The 18,384-nt window shown below is 36.2% G+C and overlaps 1 protein-coding gene across 4 annotated transcripts in view; it reads left to right on the plus strand.

Annotated features, from left to right (window-relative positions):
• GPHN (gephyrin) overlaps nucleotides 1-18,384 on the plus strand; it is a 626,292-nt gene that overhangs the window by 521,187 nt on the left and 86,721 nt on the right. For all 4 annotated transcript variants that reach the window (XM_059914468.1, XM_059914469.1, XM_059914466.1 and 1 more), the window contains 4 exons: nucleotides 7,631-7,686; nucleotides 13,381-13,500; nucleotides 15,256-15,314; nucleotides 16,380-16,533. In XM_059914468.1, the coding sequence (XP_059770451.1) occupies nucleotides 7,631-7,686; nucleotides 13,381-13,500; nucleotides 15,256-15,314; nucleotides 16,380-16,533 (389 nt within the window). The remainder of the gene's footprint in view (nucleotides 1-7,630; nucleotides 7,687-13,380; nucleotides 13,501-15,255; nucleotides 15,315-16,379; nucleotides 16,534-18,384) is intronic.

Raw genomic sequence — 18,384 nt, forward strand, 5'->3', positions numbered from 1 at the left:
TAAAATTACCATTTAGTATATCATATTTATTCTTTTGTTTTAGAGTGGTGGTGTTTTTAGTCATTTCACACACATACGCAGACACACACACAAACATTTAAAATGACATATCACGGTATAAAATGTTCAACAGATAAGCCACCATGCAGCTAATCCACATTATTTCTTTCCTGTGAAACGTTGCTAGTTCTCTAAGATATGGAATGTATAACAGAGACATAACACATAACAGATAACCATCATGGATATAGTTAAATTTCAAAGTAGGAATGACTGGTTAATTATGATCAACATCATAATTAAGGCAGCAGAATTCATCAGTGAACAAAAAGGCATGGTCTTAGTCTTTTCTGTGTTATAATACCAACCCCAGGCAGTGTTTTGGTAAAGAATATCCTTGAGGCTATTGTTGTGGCTCTCTACCTCTCTACTTTGTATACCTTCTTCTCTCCACCCCTTCTCCCTTTACTCCCATTCCTTTCTCCCCACTCCCTTTATTCTCCTTGTTTTTCTTCTCCTCTGCCTTTGCCTTAGGCCTTCCAGTAATAACCAGTGGCACCTGTGAGCATTGCTAACCCTCTAGGTGTAAAGAGGTTGCTAACTTGCTCTGGATCACTAAGCATTAGCCAGTATCCTTCAGAAACATGTGGGATAAAACTCCAAACCAGTTGGAGGATCACTTACTTTAAGGTATGTAGGTTGAAAAATCAAGACAGTAACAAATAGCTGAAGAAATAAGAAATAGGAACAGCTTTTAAAAAATAAGAAAGAATAGAGTATAAAGAAGACAGGAATCAAGTGATGATGATGTAAACTAATAAACCTAAAACTACATTCAGGAGGGAATGAATTTGAATGATGAAAGCAGAGAAAAGAAAATGAAAGTAGCATTTACCAGTTAGAAGCAATACAATAGTTTTATTCGTATTTTTGAGGAGTTATTTCTCCCTTCACACTGATTAAGCCAACCATCTTCTTGATGCATTCACACGCTCCTATAGAGATGTGGGTGCCCATTGTCTCACAATTGCTTCTGAGATGTTAATAAAGGTAAAAATATCTCAGAATACCAAATTCACTCTCTTGAAAATGTTCAATTTTAAAGGTTTATCACTTCAGAATTAGTTTTGGGATTATTTAAGAAAAGGGAAAATTATAAACAAGCCAATAATTATTTTGAGAACCATGTACAACAAACAATTCTGGAAAATTATATTAAGAGAAATCCTTGCCATTTAGGTTAAGTAAATATTAAAGCTTTTTCTTTTATACATTCTGATTAAATACATGCTTATGGAAAATATAGAAAATCAAAAAGAACATTTTAACCCATTTTCTCACTGTCTAGCTACTATGAACATTTTGTTGTACTTCCTTCCAGTGTGTTAAAACGCATACTAAAATTCGGTATAACCTTTTTTATTTTGAGCTAGTTCTTATTCTGTCACAAAAGTCATGTTTTAGAGTTTCTGTTTTGTCCATTTAAATCCTGTTTGGCCATAGCTGGTTTTCCAACTCACTTGACAGCCAATGGCCTTCCACTGTAGGACACTTTGGATGAAAAAGAAAGCCTTATGATATAGGAGTATTACTCATGTGAGCAGAGAGATAATTTGGAATAATTAAGTTAATCCCAAAAAGCTTAAAATAATGTATTTAAGGAAATAATATATCTTTTCCCAATACTAACAATATATGGGCATTTTTCTCCTGGAAGATGATGGTAAAGAATATAAAATGCCTTCTCATTCATCTGTTCTACTCCTTGCTCCCTGCTTTCCAGGCAGCAGATTTAAAATTCCAAACAACTCACCTGATTTAATCCCTCAGTATAACTGCAGCAAGTATTAATCCTGTTGTGCTAGTCTTGTCACCTACCCTTGCCACCACTCCAAACTCGTTCTACAATGTTAATTTTAGTATACACATAAATATCAATACTATTACCGTGTTGCCTATCATCCACTCTCAGACAGTTTGGTTCCATAATTAGAGATAAACAAAATCTTAGTCCCTCTGCCTTATTCCTCTGTTGAAGAATAGAGGTGGCTAAGACCTCTGAAAGTTATGCTATCTATGGCCTCTGTTTATTCAGTCCTAACATGGAAACGATGAGGCTTTTGTTACTGAAAATAAGTGAATAGCTATAAAGGATTTCAAGAGATTTAAAGAGAGCTCCCACATGGCTGGAAAATGAAAATGAGGGATAATTCTAGGGCAAATGGCTTGAGGATGATCATTTTCTATACATTGCCACAATGAATAGTTATCTAATGGTATCAATTTTATATCAAATGATATAATCAGAAATCTTCAAATAAAGACTAAAAGTGTTTTCTGGACATTAAAAAGGTGGAAGTGGGAGCAGTTTCAGGGTCTAGCATTAAGCATTATACAGTGCATTTGCTGTTAGGATTTGGTTTATATTGCTTTTATCTCTTCCTTCAAATTAAATTCTACAGTTACAAAACAGAAAAGAAAACTTATTAACAGAAATGCCAGAATTAGTGGGGGGAAAGAGTCTAAGCCTTTACAGAAATCCTTGGAATCCATCCATCTTTTCTAATGGCGTACTGTGGCTTACTTAATTTCTTTCCAAGCTTTAGCTTCATCTGCCACTGTACCTCCACTTCTGCCCCCTCCCACCCAAGCTGGTAGAATTCATCTTGAAAATGGCAACTTTTCTTTTACCTGTCTCTTTAATATTTTAAAATAAATATCGGTAAGTTAGGTACCGATTGATCGTTACTTTTCTGTCTTTATAATAAATAGTTAGCCTTGGTGTTGATGTAAAATCAGGACTTCTGTTGTAGTTCACTAATTTTTTATTTCTTAAGTTTTCTCTTAGTCTGAATTTGTCTGTATTCCGTTCAGTCTTACAGTGCTCTGCTCCTCAGAAAGGGTAGTCCATGAACCAGCTGCATAAGCATCAGCTTGTTAGAAATGTAGAACCTCAGGGCCTGTCCCAGACCTACTGAATCAGAATCTGTATTTTAACAAGATCTCCAGGTGATTTCTATGCACATTAAGGGTTGAGAAGCACTGTTATAAGGGAAATGGTAAAAATGACTCTTCCATTGGTACCAGGGACTTTCTATAATGTTGGTTGACTGAGCCTTCCTTAGCTAGCAATATAGAGGCATGTTTCCCAGGTGGAAATTTTCAGGGCAAAGTGGAGAACATAGTTAAAGTGAGACATATTCTCTCCCCAGTCAGTGTACCTTCCTTGGCAACAAAGCATCTTGCTTCTTAGAATCACTTAAAGGCTCTTTCAGTTGTTGGTCTCCCTGACACTCTATACCAACCTTGCCCTGGATTATCTCTAGCAACTCATTATATAATGACATTTGTTTGGAGCATTTGTGCAGAACACTGATATGAGCATTTTGAGTGTATGTATATTTGCATGTGTGGGGAACAGGAGACAAAAGGAAGACTGAAGAGCAGAGGGTTTCAAAAAAGAAATAAAGGAAGTGATCCCTACCTACCACACATTTATAAAATTACTTAAGAAAATTTACAAAGCACAATACTAATGTGTACAAGACAGTTTACAAACTTCCCACCTAAGTATTATGGAAGTGCCAAATTCATTTCTTTATTTTATCAAATATTTACTGAGCATCAGTGATGAGCTAGGCACTATGCTAGACATAATCTAAGTTATATAGAGTTAAACAGAGCAGTCTTTCTGAACAGTCTAAAGATGGTGAATGTTGACTCGTATTTTGAAGAAAACAATATACATGAACCAGCATAAAATGGAAGGCATTCAAAATACAGCATTTTGCAGTGGAAAATATTATTTATTGTTCATTCATGCATGCATCTTTCTACAAAGATTCTTAGGAGCCACACTCATTCGTTTCTTGAACTTTCAAATACTTCGTATATTGAACATTTATTGAATACCTATTATTCAGCAGGTACTAGGAATTTCCCTGAGACAAATAAGCAAATGATTACAAATACATTAGGAAGCCATAATTAGAGTTATTTCAGGAATACACTGCGGAAACAAAAGAAGAAGTAGGTGACTCTTGAGGGAAAGGAAGTCAGATATGACTTCCTAGAGAAGATGACACTTGAGCTGAGTCTTAAAAGCTAAGAAGTCTTTAACCAGAAGGCAGGGAGAAGAAAAGGACACTCCAAGCAGTGAGAGTAGCATATGTTATGGAGCTGAAATATGAGTCATCTTGGTATTCTCAGGTACTCCTGAGAGTAGCTAGACTATAGGATAGAGGGAGGACGTGAACCAGAGCCTTTACACATATTGTTTTCTTTAGGTGAATATCTATAGATGAAGCATTTTCATTTCCTCTCTGTCTCTCTCTCTCTCCCTCTCCCTCTCCCCCCATCTCTCCCTCTCTCCCCATCTCTCCCTCTCTCTCCATCTCTCCCTCTTCCCTCCACCCCATCTCTCCCTCTTCCCTCCACCCCATCTCTCCCTCTCCTTTTCCTTCTCCCTCTCCCCCATCCCCACATATTTTTGCCTACTTAGCTCTTCCTCATCCTTCATATTCAAATCATAAATGCTTTTATCAGGGTGGCTTTCCCTGACCCTCCAGTGTAGTTCAGGTACTCTCAGTGTATGCTCTCATAAAACCGTGTTCCTTTCCTTTAGAATGGTTTTCTTAATTTGTATTTATATACAAATTTGTACTTATATACAAATTTATATGTTCATTAATGTGACTATTTGATTAATATCTATCTCCCTCACTACATCGGTGGCTTTAAGAGTTTTGTTTTCACCACACCCATAGAAAGACACACATTAATACATTAGACATCACAAACCAATGATATGCACATACATATATAACATATACAATGCATATAAATATGTATGCATGCATATATATAAACAAAAATAAGTTTCTGGAAACAATTTTCACCTTTACCATGTGTGACGAGATATATTTTCTGTTCTTTTTCTTTACAAGATGATTTTACAGCCCACCTCTATTTGTGATCTAGAGTTTGAAAAACATCGCAACAGACTGACACTGCATTAGAATAGAAACAATATCTAGTTTTACTCTCTACTCTGTCCCAGCATCTAATATAACACTAAGGGCACAGAAGACACTCAGTAGAAATTTAGTGAATGAATGAAAGGAATAAAAAGCCTTAAAAGGTATTATTTTTAAAGTATGGTTATTCCCATTTTTATCAACAAGCAAACTGATGGTTAGAGAAAGTTTTAGTAATTTGCTGAAAGTCCAGAGGCTAATAATAGGCAGAACCAGGATTCAGATTCAGCTTTTACTCTAAAACCATGCTAATTTTCCCTTGAGCAAGAAGTAAAAAGAGAAAACATCTAGGTTGCTTATGGGAGGTGGAAAGCTGGTAATATCTCTAGCAGAGAAATAATCAAAAATAAGTTTATTCAGATTTGAGATGCAGTTAGTACAGAACTCTGAAAGATAATTGACTTTTTAATTTTCTACAGTAAGAAAATTATGATTAACTTTAAAATACTGCAAAAATAAGTGTGGGGATAGATGAAACAAAATTGGTAAAATGTTGATAATTGTTGAAGCAGTGATTTCTATGTCTGTTTTAAATTGTTTCATTAAAAAAAAAAGAAGAAAGAAAAAGGAACCCATGAAAGCAGCATAAGAATACCATTGCAGGAAAACTACAGTATTCTCTTTCTTACAAACAAACACTGAAAATACAATAGCATTCCAAAAAACACCAGAAAGCCAGGAGTTTATTAACTGAGACAATGTCTAAAAAGCACAAGATAACAACATCTAGTAAGTAGAAGGCACCCAATGTTAATTTTTGTTCCTCTTCACATCAGGTTAACCAAAGCCAGCTGTGCAAAAAAGTGACTTATTGTAAACGGTATTGTATATATAAGGCTTTAGAAAAAATACTACTTTGGGGCTTCCCTGGTGGCGCAGTGGTTGAGAATCTGCCTGTCAATGCAGGGGACACGGGTTCGAGCCCTCGTCTGGGAAGATCCCACATGCCGCGGAGCAACTAGGCCCGTGAGCCACAACTACTGAGCCTGCGCGTCTGGAGCCTGTGCTCCGCAACAAGAGAGGCCGCTATACCGCGCACCGCGATGAAGAGTGGCCCCCACTTGCCACAACTAGAGAAAGCCCTCGCACAGAAACGAAGACCCAACACAGCAAAAATTAATTAATTAATTAATTAATTTAAAAAAAAATACTACTTTGTAGTCACATAAAGAATAAATTTTTTTTTTAATAAATGTAATCAGGCTACATGGATTCTCTTATATCTGGCTTCTTTCTTTCTTTAAATTTATTTATTTATTTATTTATTTATTTTTGGCTGCTTTGGGTCTTTGTTGCTGTGCACGGGCTTTTCTCTAGTTGCAACGAGCGGGGGCTACTCTTCGTTGTGGTGCACAGGCTCCTCATTGCAGTGGCTTCTCTTGTTGCGGAGCACAGGCTGTAGGCGCGCGGGCTTCCGTAGTTGTGGCTTGCGGGCTTCCGTAGTTGTGGCTCATGGGCTCTAGAGCACAGACTCAGTAGTTATGGCGCACCGGGCTTAGCCGCTCCACGGCATGTGGGCTCTTCCTGGACCAGGGCTCGAACCCGCATCCCCTGCATTGGCAGGCGGATTCTTAACCATTGTGCCACCAGGGAAGTCCAAGAAACAGTAAATTTTCTATCTCCTCTCTAAAAGAGGGAAAATACTTTTTATTATTTATCAATATGACTGCAAATATGATTAAAATATTCATATAAATAGTGTTATCTTTGCTGTGTATGTGCCCCCAAACCCTTGCTGTATGCCGATTACAAGGAGATAATGGTCATGATCATGAAACTCATTAGGTATGCATTGCCTTGCCAATAGTATTGGTTTGAAATCCACGTTGTAGGTGAAGAAAACCCTTTTGAATACATTTACCTTCAGGAATATTATTTCACCCAGCCATTACTATACTGTATATAGAAAATAATTGGATGAGAAGTTTTTTCCATCTCAAGTCTGAAAGTGTTTCTTCCAATTTAAAAATAAACAGTCAATGGGAATTGTGATGCAGCACTGCCTGTGTATTTTGATTTAGAAACAGCATTTTGATCCATCATAAAAAAAAATACTGTATTGGAAATTCAGGGACTGGGGTTTTAGTCCTAGCTCTACCACTAACCAGAACTTGTTAAAGGTACTGAACCTTTTCTACCTGAGTTTCTTCATTCTGTAACTCATTTCCTTCAAGTGTCAAATGAAGAAAAGAATATATGTTCTTCCTACTTCACTTGCTACTTCATATATATGTCTCCATGAGTGTGTACACACATACAACACATACATACCCATTTATTTAGGACGATAGGCTAAAAGAACTTCCTATTAAAAAGTGCAAGAGTGGAAATTATGGAACAACAAGAAAACTATCACCAGAGACACCAAGAAAAGGCACAATCTGGACCACTTCTATTTGTTGTGAGTTGTGGATACCAAAGATCAAACTAGTAATAACAAAGCCCTTTTCTAAACTAGGAGATCAGAAAAGTATTCCACTTTCCTGAAGCCTTATCTGATCATTTGAGTCAAGTTTTAGAATTCCAACACTAGGTTCTTATTCTTTGCTATAGGTCCATTCTGATGATTGTTCTTGGTTCTGTTCATCTCACAGCTGCCGATGGCCCAGGAGATCGTTTCATCATTGGGGAATCCCAAGCTGGTGAACAGGTGAGATTCATAAGCCTGAAAGGCCCTAAAGATTTTAGTTTCATGGACTTTCAGCTTCTAATTCTAGACTTCTGCCATTGTTGTGATGGAAATCTTAGAGGAGGATTAGACAGGTTATCAAAGAGATGAAAGGATGGTTCCCATGAGAAAGAACCAAATGAATTGTTTCTTAACTGAAAGAATCTGCATCTATTAATATACAGCATGGTGTTACTGGTATGTCTCAGATGACATGCCCCACAAGCATTTTCCAGCCCTGTGATTGGATGAATCTTTCTTCTGGTATAAACATTAATGTTTGAATAGAGCTACAATTTCTAAGTGGTCTTTGCAGAGTTTTCCCCAACTCGTGTTACATACAGGGAAATTTAGAAGAAGCAGATTATTTAATCTTTCTAGCTAATCATTTTGATTAATTTTTCTCATCAGGGGGCTAACCAGAGAACAGGTATTTCTTAATAGAAATGAAGCACTAATGGGCCATGGTGGAAGTACAATAGAAGTCATCTTAATTAATGCTTTGGATACCAGTAATTGGTCATTTAATTGGAAATAAGTTACAAGTGGGAAATTATCTTTTACTTTTAAAATAAATATAAATGTAACTTAAATAAATGAACATTTATTTGTCAGTAATTTGATGGAGAGCCAAGGCTTTTCTTTTAATAAGTATCTGCTATTTGAACTTCTCTTATACCCAAAAGGCATTATATGTGATTTCAAGTTTTAGTTTCTTTAAAGTGGAAAAAAATTTAAGGTCTTTGCAAAGTATCTAAGTATAGAATCCTTCTAGATTTTTATTATATTTTTATAATTTTTTTTACAGTTGCTTCACCCATATCTAATTTGACATCAGTTCTTTTTAGCAGCCTTTTTTAAATGAGTTTTTCCAAAGGTTTAACTTAATTTTTATAGGAAGAAAATAACTCCTTTTACACTCATGTATCATTGGTTTATGTAATATTTATTTAAATAACTTAATTCAGTAGCACCTATTTCCACAAACTGGTACAAACAAGTTTGGGAGCAAACTCAGTTGAATCTTAGGTGTACAAGAGAAGAGTCTAACAGTTTCAAACAAAGTGTGCTGTAGGCATCATTACGTTCAATAGGAAATAGAGAGCATATGTTAATCCAGTGAGTTTCGAAAGTTGGTTAAAAGAGCACCTTCCTTATTGACTAGAGCCAAAGGGAAAACCAACGCACTTTTCTCTTCTGCTACCACCAAACACTCATAAGGATTATATAAAAATAAAGGAGGAAATAAATAAATAGGGCAGTTTGAGCAAAAGCTATATCCCACGCCTTAGCATGTACTCCCATATGTACTAAAAATAGAGAGGGGTTGAGGAAGTATATAGGAGAAGGATGGTGCCAGTGGTGGTAACCCTAGCTGCCTCACCTCTACATCCAAGCATTGAGGAGTACTGTGTACAGGTCTCTGAAGCTAAGCCTGGCACTGTAGTAATTAGATCCTTGTCCATGCTGTGCACAGGCTGGTTTTGCTCTTCAGGACTGTTTTCCTGACAAAAAGAACAACTAGACCTAGGTCCCTTTTTTATAAATAACTTGCATTATGACCTCATAACTTACTTGACCTCTTGGTATGTGTATCCATCAGCAATGGACATACAAAGCAACCATTTTTTTTAACAAAGCCCCAAAATATCAATTATTCAAGGAGTACTTCTCTGATCTTCAACTGAGTCTATCCAACATTTATCAAACATACCTACTGTTCGTACCAAGAAGCACTGTGCTAGGTTCTAGGAATATAAAATAGATTAATACATGATTACTACTCTTAACAGTTTACATCTAGTGGAGGAGACAGAGTATAAACAACTAAATATAATACAATGTATTAAGTGTTAAACTAATGCTGTCAGTCATGTGCTATGGAGCACAATAGAGAGGTTGAGCATTTTGTCCTAGAAGGGCTAGGCAGATGACATTGGAGCTGGGCCTAAGAGAGTTTTACAAAAACAGAAACAGAAATGAAAAAGGAACATTCCAAGCAGAAAGAACAGTATAAGTCAAGACCCAGTGGTGTTTGAAAAATTGCATGGCATTAGGAAATTGCAAATAGTTTGTGGTAGTTACAGCCTAGAATACTTAGGCATAGGTAGCAGATTGTTAAGAGCCTTATGGACCCTTAAACTTTATTTACTAGTTAAGACTTCCAACTGATAACAAGGAGCACAAGAAAAGTTGTGAAATTAAAAAATTGCCAACTTCTTGTAAGTTCTCATAAAAGTTTGTTGGGAAAAAAGATCAAAACTATATAAGAAAACAGGGTTTTTCCTCAAGTTACCTGTGATGTACTTTATCTATAACTGATGTATCATACACATACACTCTTTACAGCAATCTCAGGAATCTTGCAAGAGCCAAATTGCTCACTTATTGAAAGTAAATACACTTGAGCACTAGGGGACCATTGCATACACTGAGACAGTTATTTACAACATGGTTTATTGGTGTACCAAAATACTTGATCTTAAATCACTTATAGTTTGGTCCTACTGGTTAGCATTGGACACTTTCAATTTCAGTTGTGTAATTATGAAGTGCTATCATTGGACAAAGTTCAAAAAATCCAACTCAATATCTCTATTAAGGAAAAATCAAGATTTTTATAGTTTTTACTTTATATAAAGTATATAAGGTACCTATATCAATAAAAAGAAAAAGAGTTGGTAGTCTTAACAATCTAAAGGAAGTACTTCATTTATTGCTAGAATTTTTCCAGTTGATTCAATTCAATTGCAGTTTATATGTCTACTCTAAGTAGATATATAAATGTCTTTATATATCCAGTAATATCTTTTACATTAGATTTAATATAAGTGAGCTGGTGGGAATCCTTCACCTACCACTTAGAATTACTGGTTTTGGAGAGGAGCCAAATTTTTTATTTAGCAGCCACACAGAAACACTTCTTTAAAGTTGGTTTAAGCCAAGAAATAGAGAAAATTACAGGTATAGCCACAGTAAAACTTAAAGTAAATTTACATAATATGGTACATTGAATCAGACTAAATTGAGGGAGGGCTCCAGGCTAACACACTTCAGCTTAAGAAGCAACTACCCTGAAACTCACTTTGGGAATCACTTTCTGCCTTAGCCAAAAAGGCACTTTCAGGGGAAAAAAAGGACTTCTTTAGACCTACATTAAATATTTTTATTGCACAGGCTCAGAAGATAGTTTTGACATTAGCACCTTTACTGAAAAACACATATATCAAAACATTAATGCTTTTCATAAAAAAATCACTGCACTGCAAAATGGTCATGTTTAGTGAATTAAGAGATGCACCAGATAATAAGTAGTATCTGGGGTTGAAAAAAAATTAATGCATTGAGGACTTCCCCAGTAGCTCAGTGCTTAAGAATCCACCTGCCAATGCAGGGGACACGGGTTCAAGCCCTGGTCCAGGGAGATCCCACATGCCGCAGAGCAACTAAGCCCGCGCCCCACAACTACTGAGCCTGCACTCTAGAGCCAGCTAGCCACAACTACTGAGCCCGCGTGCTGCAACTACTGAAGCCTACGTGCCTAGAGCCCATGCTCCACAACAAGAGAAGCCACTGCAATGAGAAGCCCGCGCACTGCAACAAAGATGCAATGCAGCCAAAAATAAAAATTAAAAAAAAAAAATTAACGCATTGAGCCCTAAGCTTTTTTTTTAAATTCTATGCATTATCTTGGTAGAAAATTGCATTAGAATGTAACAATTCCAAATAAGCCTGAAATGTCTTTTATTCAAATAACATAATAAGGGGATATAAAGTATGTAGTTCAATGCCAGATTTGATCCCAAGAACCTTTCTCCAGTGACTTGTGGGAAAAAATCAGTGAGAACACTGGAATTGTAAGCCAAGAAGGGTTACATGCTTCATGTAGTTGTTGTGGTAATGAGATCATGCATACTTATTCATTCATTCTGGAAATATTTATTGACTACCAACTTTGTGCCAGACACTTTCTAGGCTTTGGGATGATAGAGCAATAAATATGTCTGGAAAGAGGGTGATTAAAGATTAATGAAATGACTCTACCCAAGATATAGACAGGATTAAGGGAAACTAACAAAGGAATGTGAAGCACTCAGGTACTAGCAACAGTGAGATTTCATTACTACCTCTAGGTCTGAAGGGGCAAAGGGAGAGAGTAGTACCTAGACCTGGGAGATTGATAGCTATGGGAGAGGTCCACCTCATAGGAGCTGTGGCATCAGTAGTAGAAATGACATACCCATCACCAAACTGCAGCCCAGCAGGGAAAGGGCAAGGGGAATAAAAATTGTACTTCTCTCTCTCTCCTACCCTCTGATCTCTTGCTGGCCCCTCCCGTTGGCTGAACCTAACCAGAAGCCAGAGTGATGGGAACCTGGTTGAAACAGTCCATAGAGGTTGGCCTTCTGGGCCACAGCACAGGAAAATGACGATGTGATCTAGAGAGGCAAACAGAAAATGAAAATTTCTGTCTTTATAAGGCTTATATTCTGGAATATAATAATGCACCTAACACTGAACCTAGCATAGACTGAGTATTCAATAAATATTAGCTATTGGTGGTATTGTTTACAGCAATAACATTATGGAAATAAGCTTTTTAAGGCTTTTCTAACAAATAAATTTCCAGTTTTACTTTGATTGTACATCTAGTGGAAGGGTATTTTTCCTTAATCATTCCCTAATTTTTTTTAATGTGGTAAAAAATGTATAACATAAAAAGTACCATCTTAACCATTTTTAAGTGTATATTTCAGTAGTGTTAAGAATATTCACATGTTGTAACCTAAAATTTTAAATACCTAAGAAGCAGATGTCTTTGGAAAGATATCATTTTTATTGGGGAATTAATGTTATCTCAGAATTTTCTTTTTGGGGAAATCTAAAGCATTCCTTTTCCCAAATCTGACCTAAATCATGGCCCATGACAAGTGACTCTTCTGAGGCCAGATCAAACCTATTAGATGGAGCTGACAGAAATATGATTTTTCCTGTGCTGGGAGGAAGTGTGCAGGGTAGGTCCTGTAGTCAGTCTCCCATACCATTCATATGAGAGCTCAGACAATAAAAATCTTGAATATAATATTTAACCCAAATCATTACAGACACTGGAATCATTTTTAAATGATTTAATTACATTTGTTAGACTTTTATTATTAGTTGTAAGGTGAACTAATATATTTTATAAAGATTTTCAAGAGCAATAATTAAAATAATTTTTCTGGCTTGCCTTTATTTAACTAAAACATTGGTTAATAAAATACTATAGTTCTCAAACATCAGAACTTCAGTAAATGATCAACATGCTGGTTTTTCATAAATGTCATTCATAAAATCGTATTGCATGGTATTTTTTTAAAGACTGTCAAATCACTTTACATATATTAAGAAAATTCACATTGAGTGAGAGACAGTAGTGGCAAATATAAGTGATAGTTCTTCAAAAGGAAAGCAGGGCACCAAGAAAGACATCTAATTAAGTCATTACTTAAGTCAAATGAAAGCCTCTTTGGTGTAAATATATCTGTTTGTGACTTTTATAACATTTTCCCAAAATGAATAAGACTGTAAGATTTTCCTTTTATGGTTTGTTTCAAAAACTGTCACATCTCCTGCAGACTTTTCCTTTGCAGCAGTAAAGTAAATCGACTCTTTCTTGCATGTTTGTTTTTCCAGCCGACTCAGACAGTAATGCCAGGACAAGTCATGCGGGTTACAACAGGTGCTCCAATCCCCTGTGGTGCTGATGCAGTAGTACAAGTGGAAGATACTGAACTGATCAGGGAATCTGATGATGTATGTCATTACCAGGTCTTATGGCTCCATTCCTATGGCAGTATTATAAGTCATGCCTATTTTCTGCAATGTTTATGAGATTAGCCCAATTTTTTTGGTTATGTTAGAACCTTACATTGTAGTGTATAGTAAATAAGGAACTGCCTTAGGCTTGAAAACCTTTTGTTATGGGAGATGTTTTTATGATCATTACTGTGATTACAGCAGAATTTGAGCCACATTTGAGCCAAGAAATTTCGCATGCAAGCAAGGAAAGAAACTACCTCAAGATAGAAGAGCAGAAATATTAACTGTTGACTTACCATCTAGCTGAGAAACTTGTTCATCAAGACTAGCTTCTGATAAAGTGTGAAGGAGATTTTAATAGAGAAGAATTTAACAAAGAACACTTGGGCAAGTTCTTGAATATTTCACTAAGCCAAGCATTTAAACCAAATGACCCTTTCAGCTCTGGTTTTCTATAATTCAGGAAAATCTGTGCCGCCAAATTACAGTCTGGAAACATTAAATTTATGTCAGTTCCCCCTCTATTGCCTAAAATAAAGGACTCTGTTCTAAGTAGGCCTTTATCTCACTGAAACTAGTGGCAATTATTGAAACCAGAGGATCAGTCACTAATAAAAGAATAATTTCAACTGAGGTTTTAATGACTGGCTATCTTGTTTTGAGAAGAAGTTTAAGATATCTTATATTTTTAAAGTTAGAATTAATAACAAATATATATTCCCCTTGGCTGGGTATATAGTAAAATTTGGCCATGCTGAGACACACCCTCTTTTCTTGATTTGGGGATTTTCTCTTTAATCATCTTCCCACAAGTAAGGCTTATAAAATTCAACTCTTGGCACACAGATCACATTGCCCTGCTGTTAAAATTGTGCAACAGATTTATTGGCATCAGTGAAGCCAGCAGAGCATTGAAATCCAGAACACATGCCTCCACAGACTCTGACAGATGACAAGACACAGTTCCAGTGTCACAATGTTATTCACAGTCCATAAATGTAAAAATGATGGTCACCATTAATTTATAGAAATCTACTACCAGATAAACTATAAGTCCTTCACTGAAATTTCTGCAGGTATTTCAGAAATACCTGCAGGTATATATGCAAGGAACCTTGGCATAGTATTGAACCCATGATTTAGAAGAGACAGGTTATCTCCACGCACATTCACTGTATCTATTAGGGTAGCCATCTTTTTTTTTTTTTTTTCCTTAAGAATGCTGCTTACATTGTGACCACCTAGAGGGGTGGGATGGGGAGGGTGGGAGGGAGGGAGATGCAAGAGGGAAGAGAAATGGGAACATATTGTATATGTATAACTGATTCACTTTGTTATAAAGCAGAAGCTAACACACTATTGTAAGGCAATTATACTTCAATAAAGATGTTTAAAAAAAAATAAAATAAAAAATAAAGTATAAAAAAAAAAAAAAGAAAAAAAAAGAATGCTGCTTACAAAGTAAGAGTCAGTATTTGAATTGATACATTTTTTAAAAGCATGAGAATCAGTGAAAATGTTTGTTTGTTTATTTATTCATTCATTCCTTGACATCAAACCTGATTTTTCAGGAACCTGTGGTAGAAATTCATCATGTTCAAAGAGTTTAGCAAAGGCTTTTCTGTTCCTCTCTATTTTTATATATTCTGGGCCTATCTGATGATGAAAGCATCTGAGTAGCTAAATTCTATTGATCAAAATTCAGTTAGATTGTTCTGTTTGAAATTACATGATTTGCTCTTATTATAGGGCACTGAGGAGCTTGAAGTACGAATTCTGGTGCAAGCTCGGCCAGGCCAAGATATCAGGTAAGTTCATAACATATAGAATGTATAGCCAACTTTTGTTTCTGCCATGATCATGAACACAAGAGAGCATGGCTATTATAAATTCACAGCTCAGTCAGTTAACCATTAGCTTTCAGGGCTTTTAACAATTAGCAAAATTAATTTTCTGAATTCTATATCCCATGTCTGCCCTCCCTACTTTTTTGTAAAGTTGGTAAAGGCAAATGAAATATTCAAAAGCAACATGAGAAGGAGGCAAAGTCATGAGCCTACATAATCCACAGTTAATCCTCCTCCTAGATAATCCAGAATTACCCATCCCTACCCCTTGGTAATCCAGAATTTGATATTAACACAGATACTTTCAGAGTTGAGTATTTATATAATTAGCTGAAAGCCCCTCCTCTATTGACTGCCAATAATAATGGAATAATGTATTACTGTTTATATACAAAGATGAGACTACTGTCTTACCATAAGTAGTGTATATATGTCAAATGATTTTTCTTCCAATTGAATATGTTTGCCCTGATTCTATTAATGCTAATTTGCTCAACATTTTGTAACAAAGCTACACTTCTCCAGTTCCTATGGCAGCAGGCCAAGGTTAATGGACCTCTACAGCCACAGAACTGGACCAACCTAAGTGGTCTAAATGGAAATTATCTCCATGACTGTAACCTCATTAGCATTATTCTCCTAACCACAAAGCTAACAAGCTATGGACATGGCATTAGATATTTTCATGTAAATGCTTGCCTTACATCAAAGGAAGATTGCAATTGGTGTTTTGGACTGTAATGTGATACAAAACAATTTATAAAATAATTTTCAAACATGAAGTAACATATTCCTGTTTAACAGCAATAGATACAAATCTATTTCTGTCTTCTGTTATGTGATTTAATTTTTTTAATTAAAAAAGCATAGAGTTTTTAGAATCTCTTCGTTTTAGTATTCTGGTCCTGCCTCATCTCTTGACTTTTTCCCCCTTGAGTGTCCTCCTTCTTTAACACTAAAGTTTCCTCTGAGTTGAGAAAATATTGTTCTTAGTCTTACTGTTTATGGTTCTGCTTTGACTTTCAGACCCATTGGCCATGACATTAAAAGAGGGGAATGCGTTTTGGCCAAAGGAACCCACATGGGCCCCTCAGAGATTGGTCTTCTGGCAACTGTAGGTGTCACAGAGGTTGAAGTTAATAAGTTTCCAGTGGTTGCAGTCATGTCAACAGGGAATGAGGTAAGGAAAAAAAAGGGGGGGGGGGTGTGACAGCAGGGGAAAGGTCGTGGGTAGTGGGGCTTTCAGATGAAAGCATTTCTGACATTCTGTGTTCTGTGTTATAAATAGAACATTAAGGATTATAGATCTTACCACATTTCTATAACAAGGAAATAATAAATTGGCCTCAGGATAGTTCAAGTACAGAAAATGAAAAGGAAGAACTAGAAATTACATATTAAGAAATGTTCCCTTCCATTTACTAAAATGAAATATTACAACCAATGGCCTTCCACACACTCAGTACATATAAACAAAGAATGTTGACTGCTAGCTGTAGATATTCAACTGTGCAAACCCAGTACTTAGTCTGTTGGGACAATCAATTGTGCATACCCTGCTGCAGAGATGATGGACCACCTCTGTGTGGGAAATAATTCAATGAACTGGGACACCATGGCTAGCCCCTTTTCTTGCTAAACATTCCAGGTGATCTTTAATCACCAGGAAGGATTTGAAAATCAGGGGGGTTTTTTTCCTCTAAAGATAGCATCTCTAGTAGCATGCTATTCAGAATGTGTCAAAATGTCATTTCAGCCCTGATTTAGGAAGGGGAATTTAGTCAGTCTTTTTATGAGAACTTTTGAAAAACTTCCTGTCCCCTGTTTGCTTAGGTTATACAAAACTTCAATTGGAAGCTCTAAGGTCAAACTGGGAATACTGAAAAGTGAATCTGCTGGAAATTCAAAGCCTAAAAGCAGGATCAAACTATTGCGATCTTTTAAAGTAATTCCTTTAGATCTTATACTATTTTTAAACAGATTAACAGGATTTCATTTTTTTTTTCTCTTTTAACCTCTAACTTTGTTCTGAAAATAAGCCATTTGCTACCATTATTTTTAATTTCCTAGAGTCTTGGAGATGGACGTTTTCAAGGGTCTATTACCCTTATAGTTCTTTTGGAAAGGGCAAAAGAAAAGAATGTTTTGTTTTGCTAATGGAGAGGTAAATCAGAATTCTAGATTTGCTTACTTCCCAGTATAGGTGTACTAGTCATTCCCAAAAACTATTGACTGACCCAAAATAAACATTCTTTTTAATTGATCTACAAAGTGATGATTCTAATATCCCTAGGACGAACTGACACTATGTTTAGCATCAGAAAGAAATTTCTGTTAAACTGGTTGACTTAATGATCTATTCTTATTTGAGATTTATTTATATGCTTGTGCATCTAAGTGACTTCATGGGGTTTAGGAAAGCTAAGTAGAATGAGCAAACAAATAGACAACTAGTTATTAGGCAACTTTGTTTAAGCTACATTTATTGTGTTCTTCCTAATGACTTTGTAGGTCTGGATTAATATTCTCAGTTATCCCCCAGAGTACATTGGTAGTATTTTTTAAGCTATCTTTTATACCCTTTATTAAAGCTATTTACTAGTAGTAGGGAAAAGTGACAGGGTGAGAATAGAGATGGTACATACATGGTAGAATCTAAAGAAGATTTTGTAGTCCTAGTTCCCTGCCCCCATAGATTTTATTGTCCTTAGAGAAGCTTTGACAGATTCCCCTACGTTTTCTGGCCTGCTGTACTTAACATGGTTTTCATGTAGTTTGACATTCCTCCCTACTCCCATCCAAAGTTAGCTATTATTGTGACTCTCTATCACCATATAGTTTAGTTCAACAAATGTTTGTTGAATACCTCTATGCCAGACCCTATACTGGAAACTAGAGATAAAAGTGATAAATAGGGCTTCCCTGGTGGCACAGTGGTTGAGAATCTGCCTGCCAATGCAGGGGACACGGGTTCGAGCCCTGGTCTGGGAAAATCCCACATGCCGCGGAGCAACTAGGCCCGTGAGCCACA

The sequence above is a fragment of the Balaenoptera ricei genome, chromosome 2 (genome assembly GCF_028023285.1).
Source record: "Balaenoptera ricei isolate mBalRic1 chromosome 2, mBalRic1.hap2, whole genome shotgun sequence".
NCBI lineage: Eukaryota > Metazoa > Chordata > Mammalia > Artiodactyla > Balaenopteridae > Balaenoptera > Balaenoptera ricei.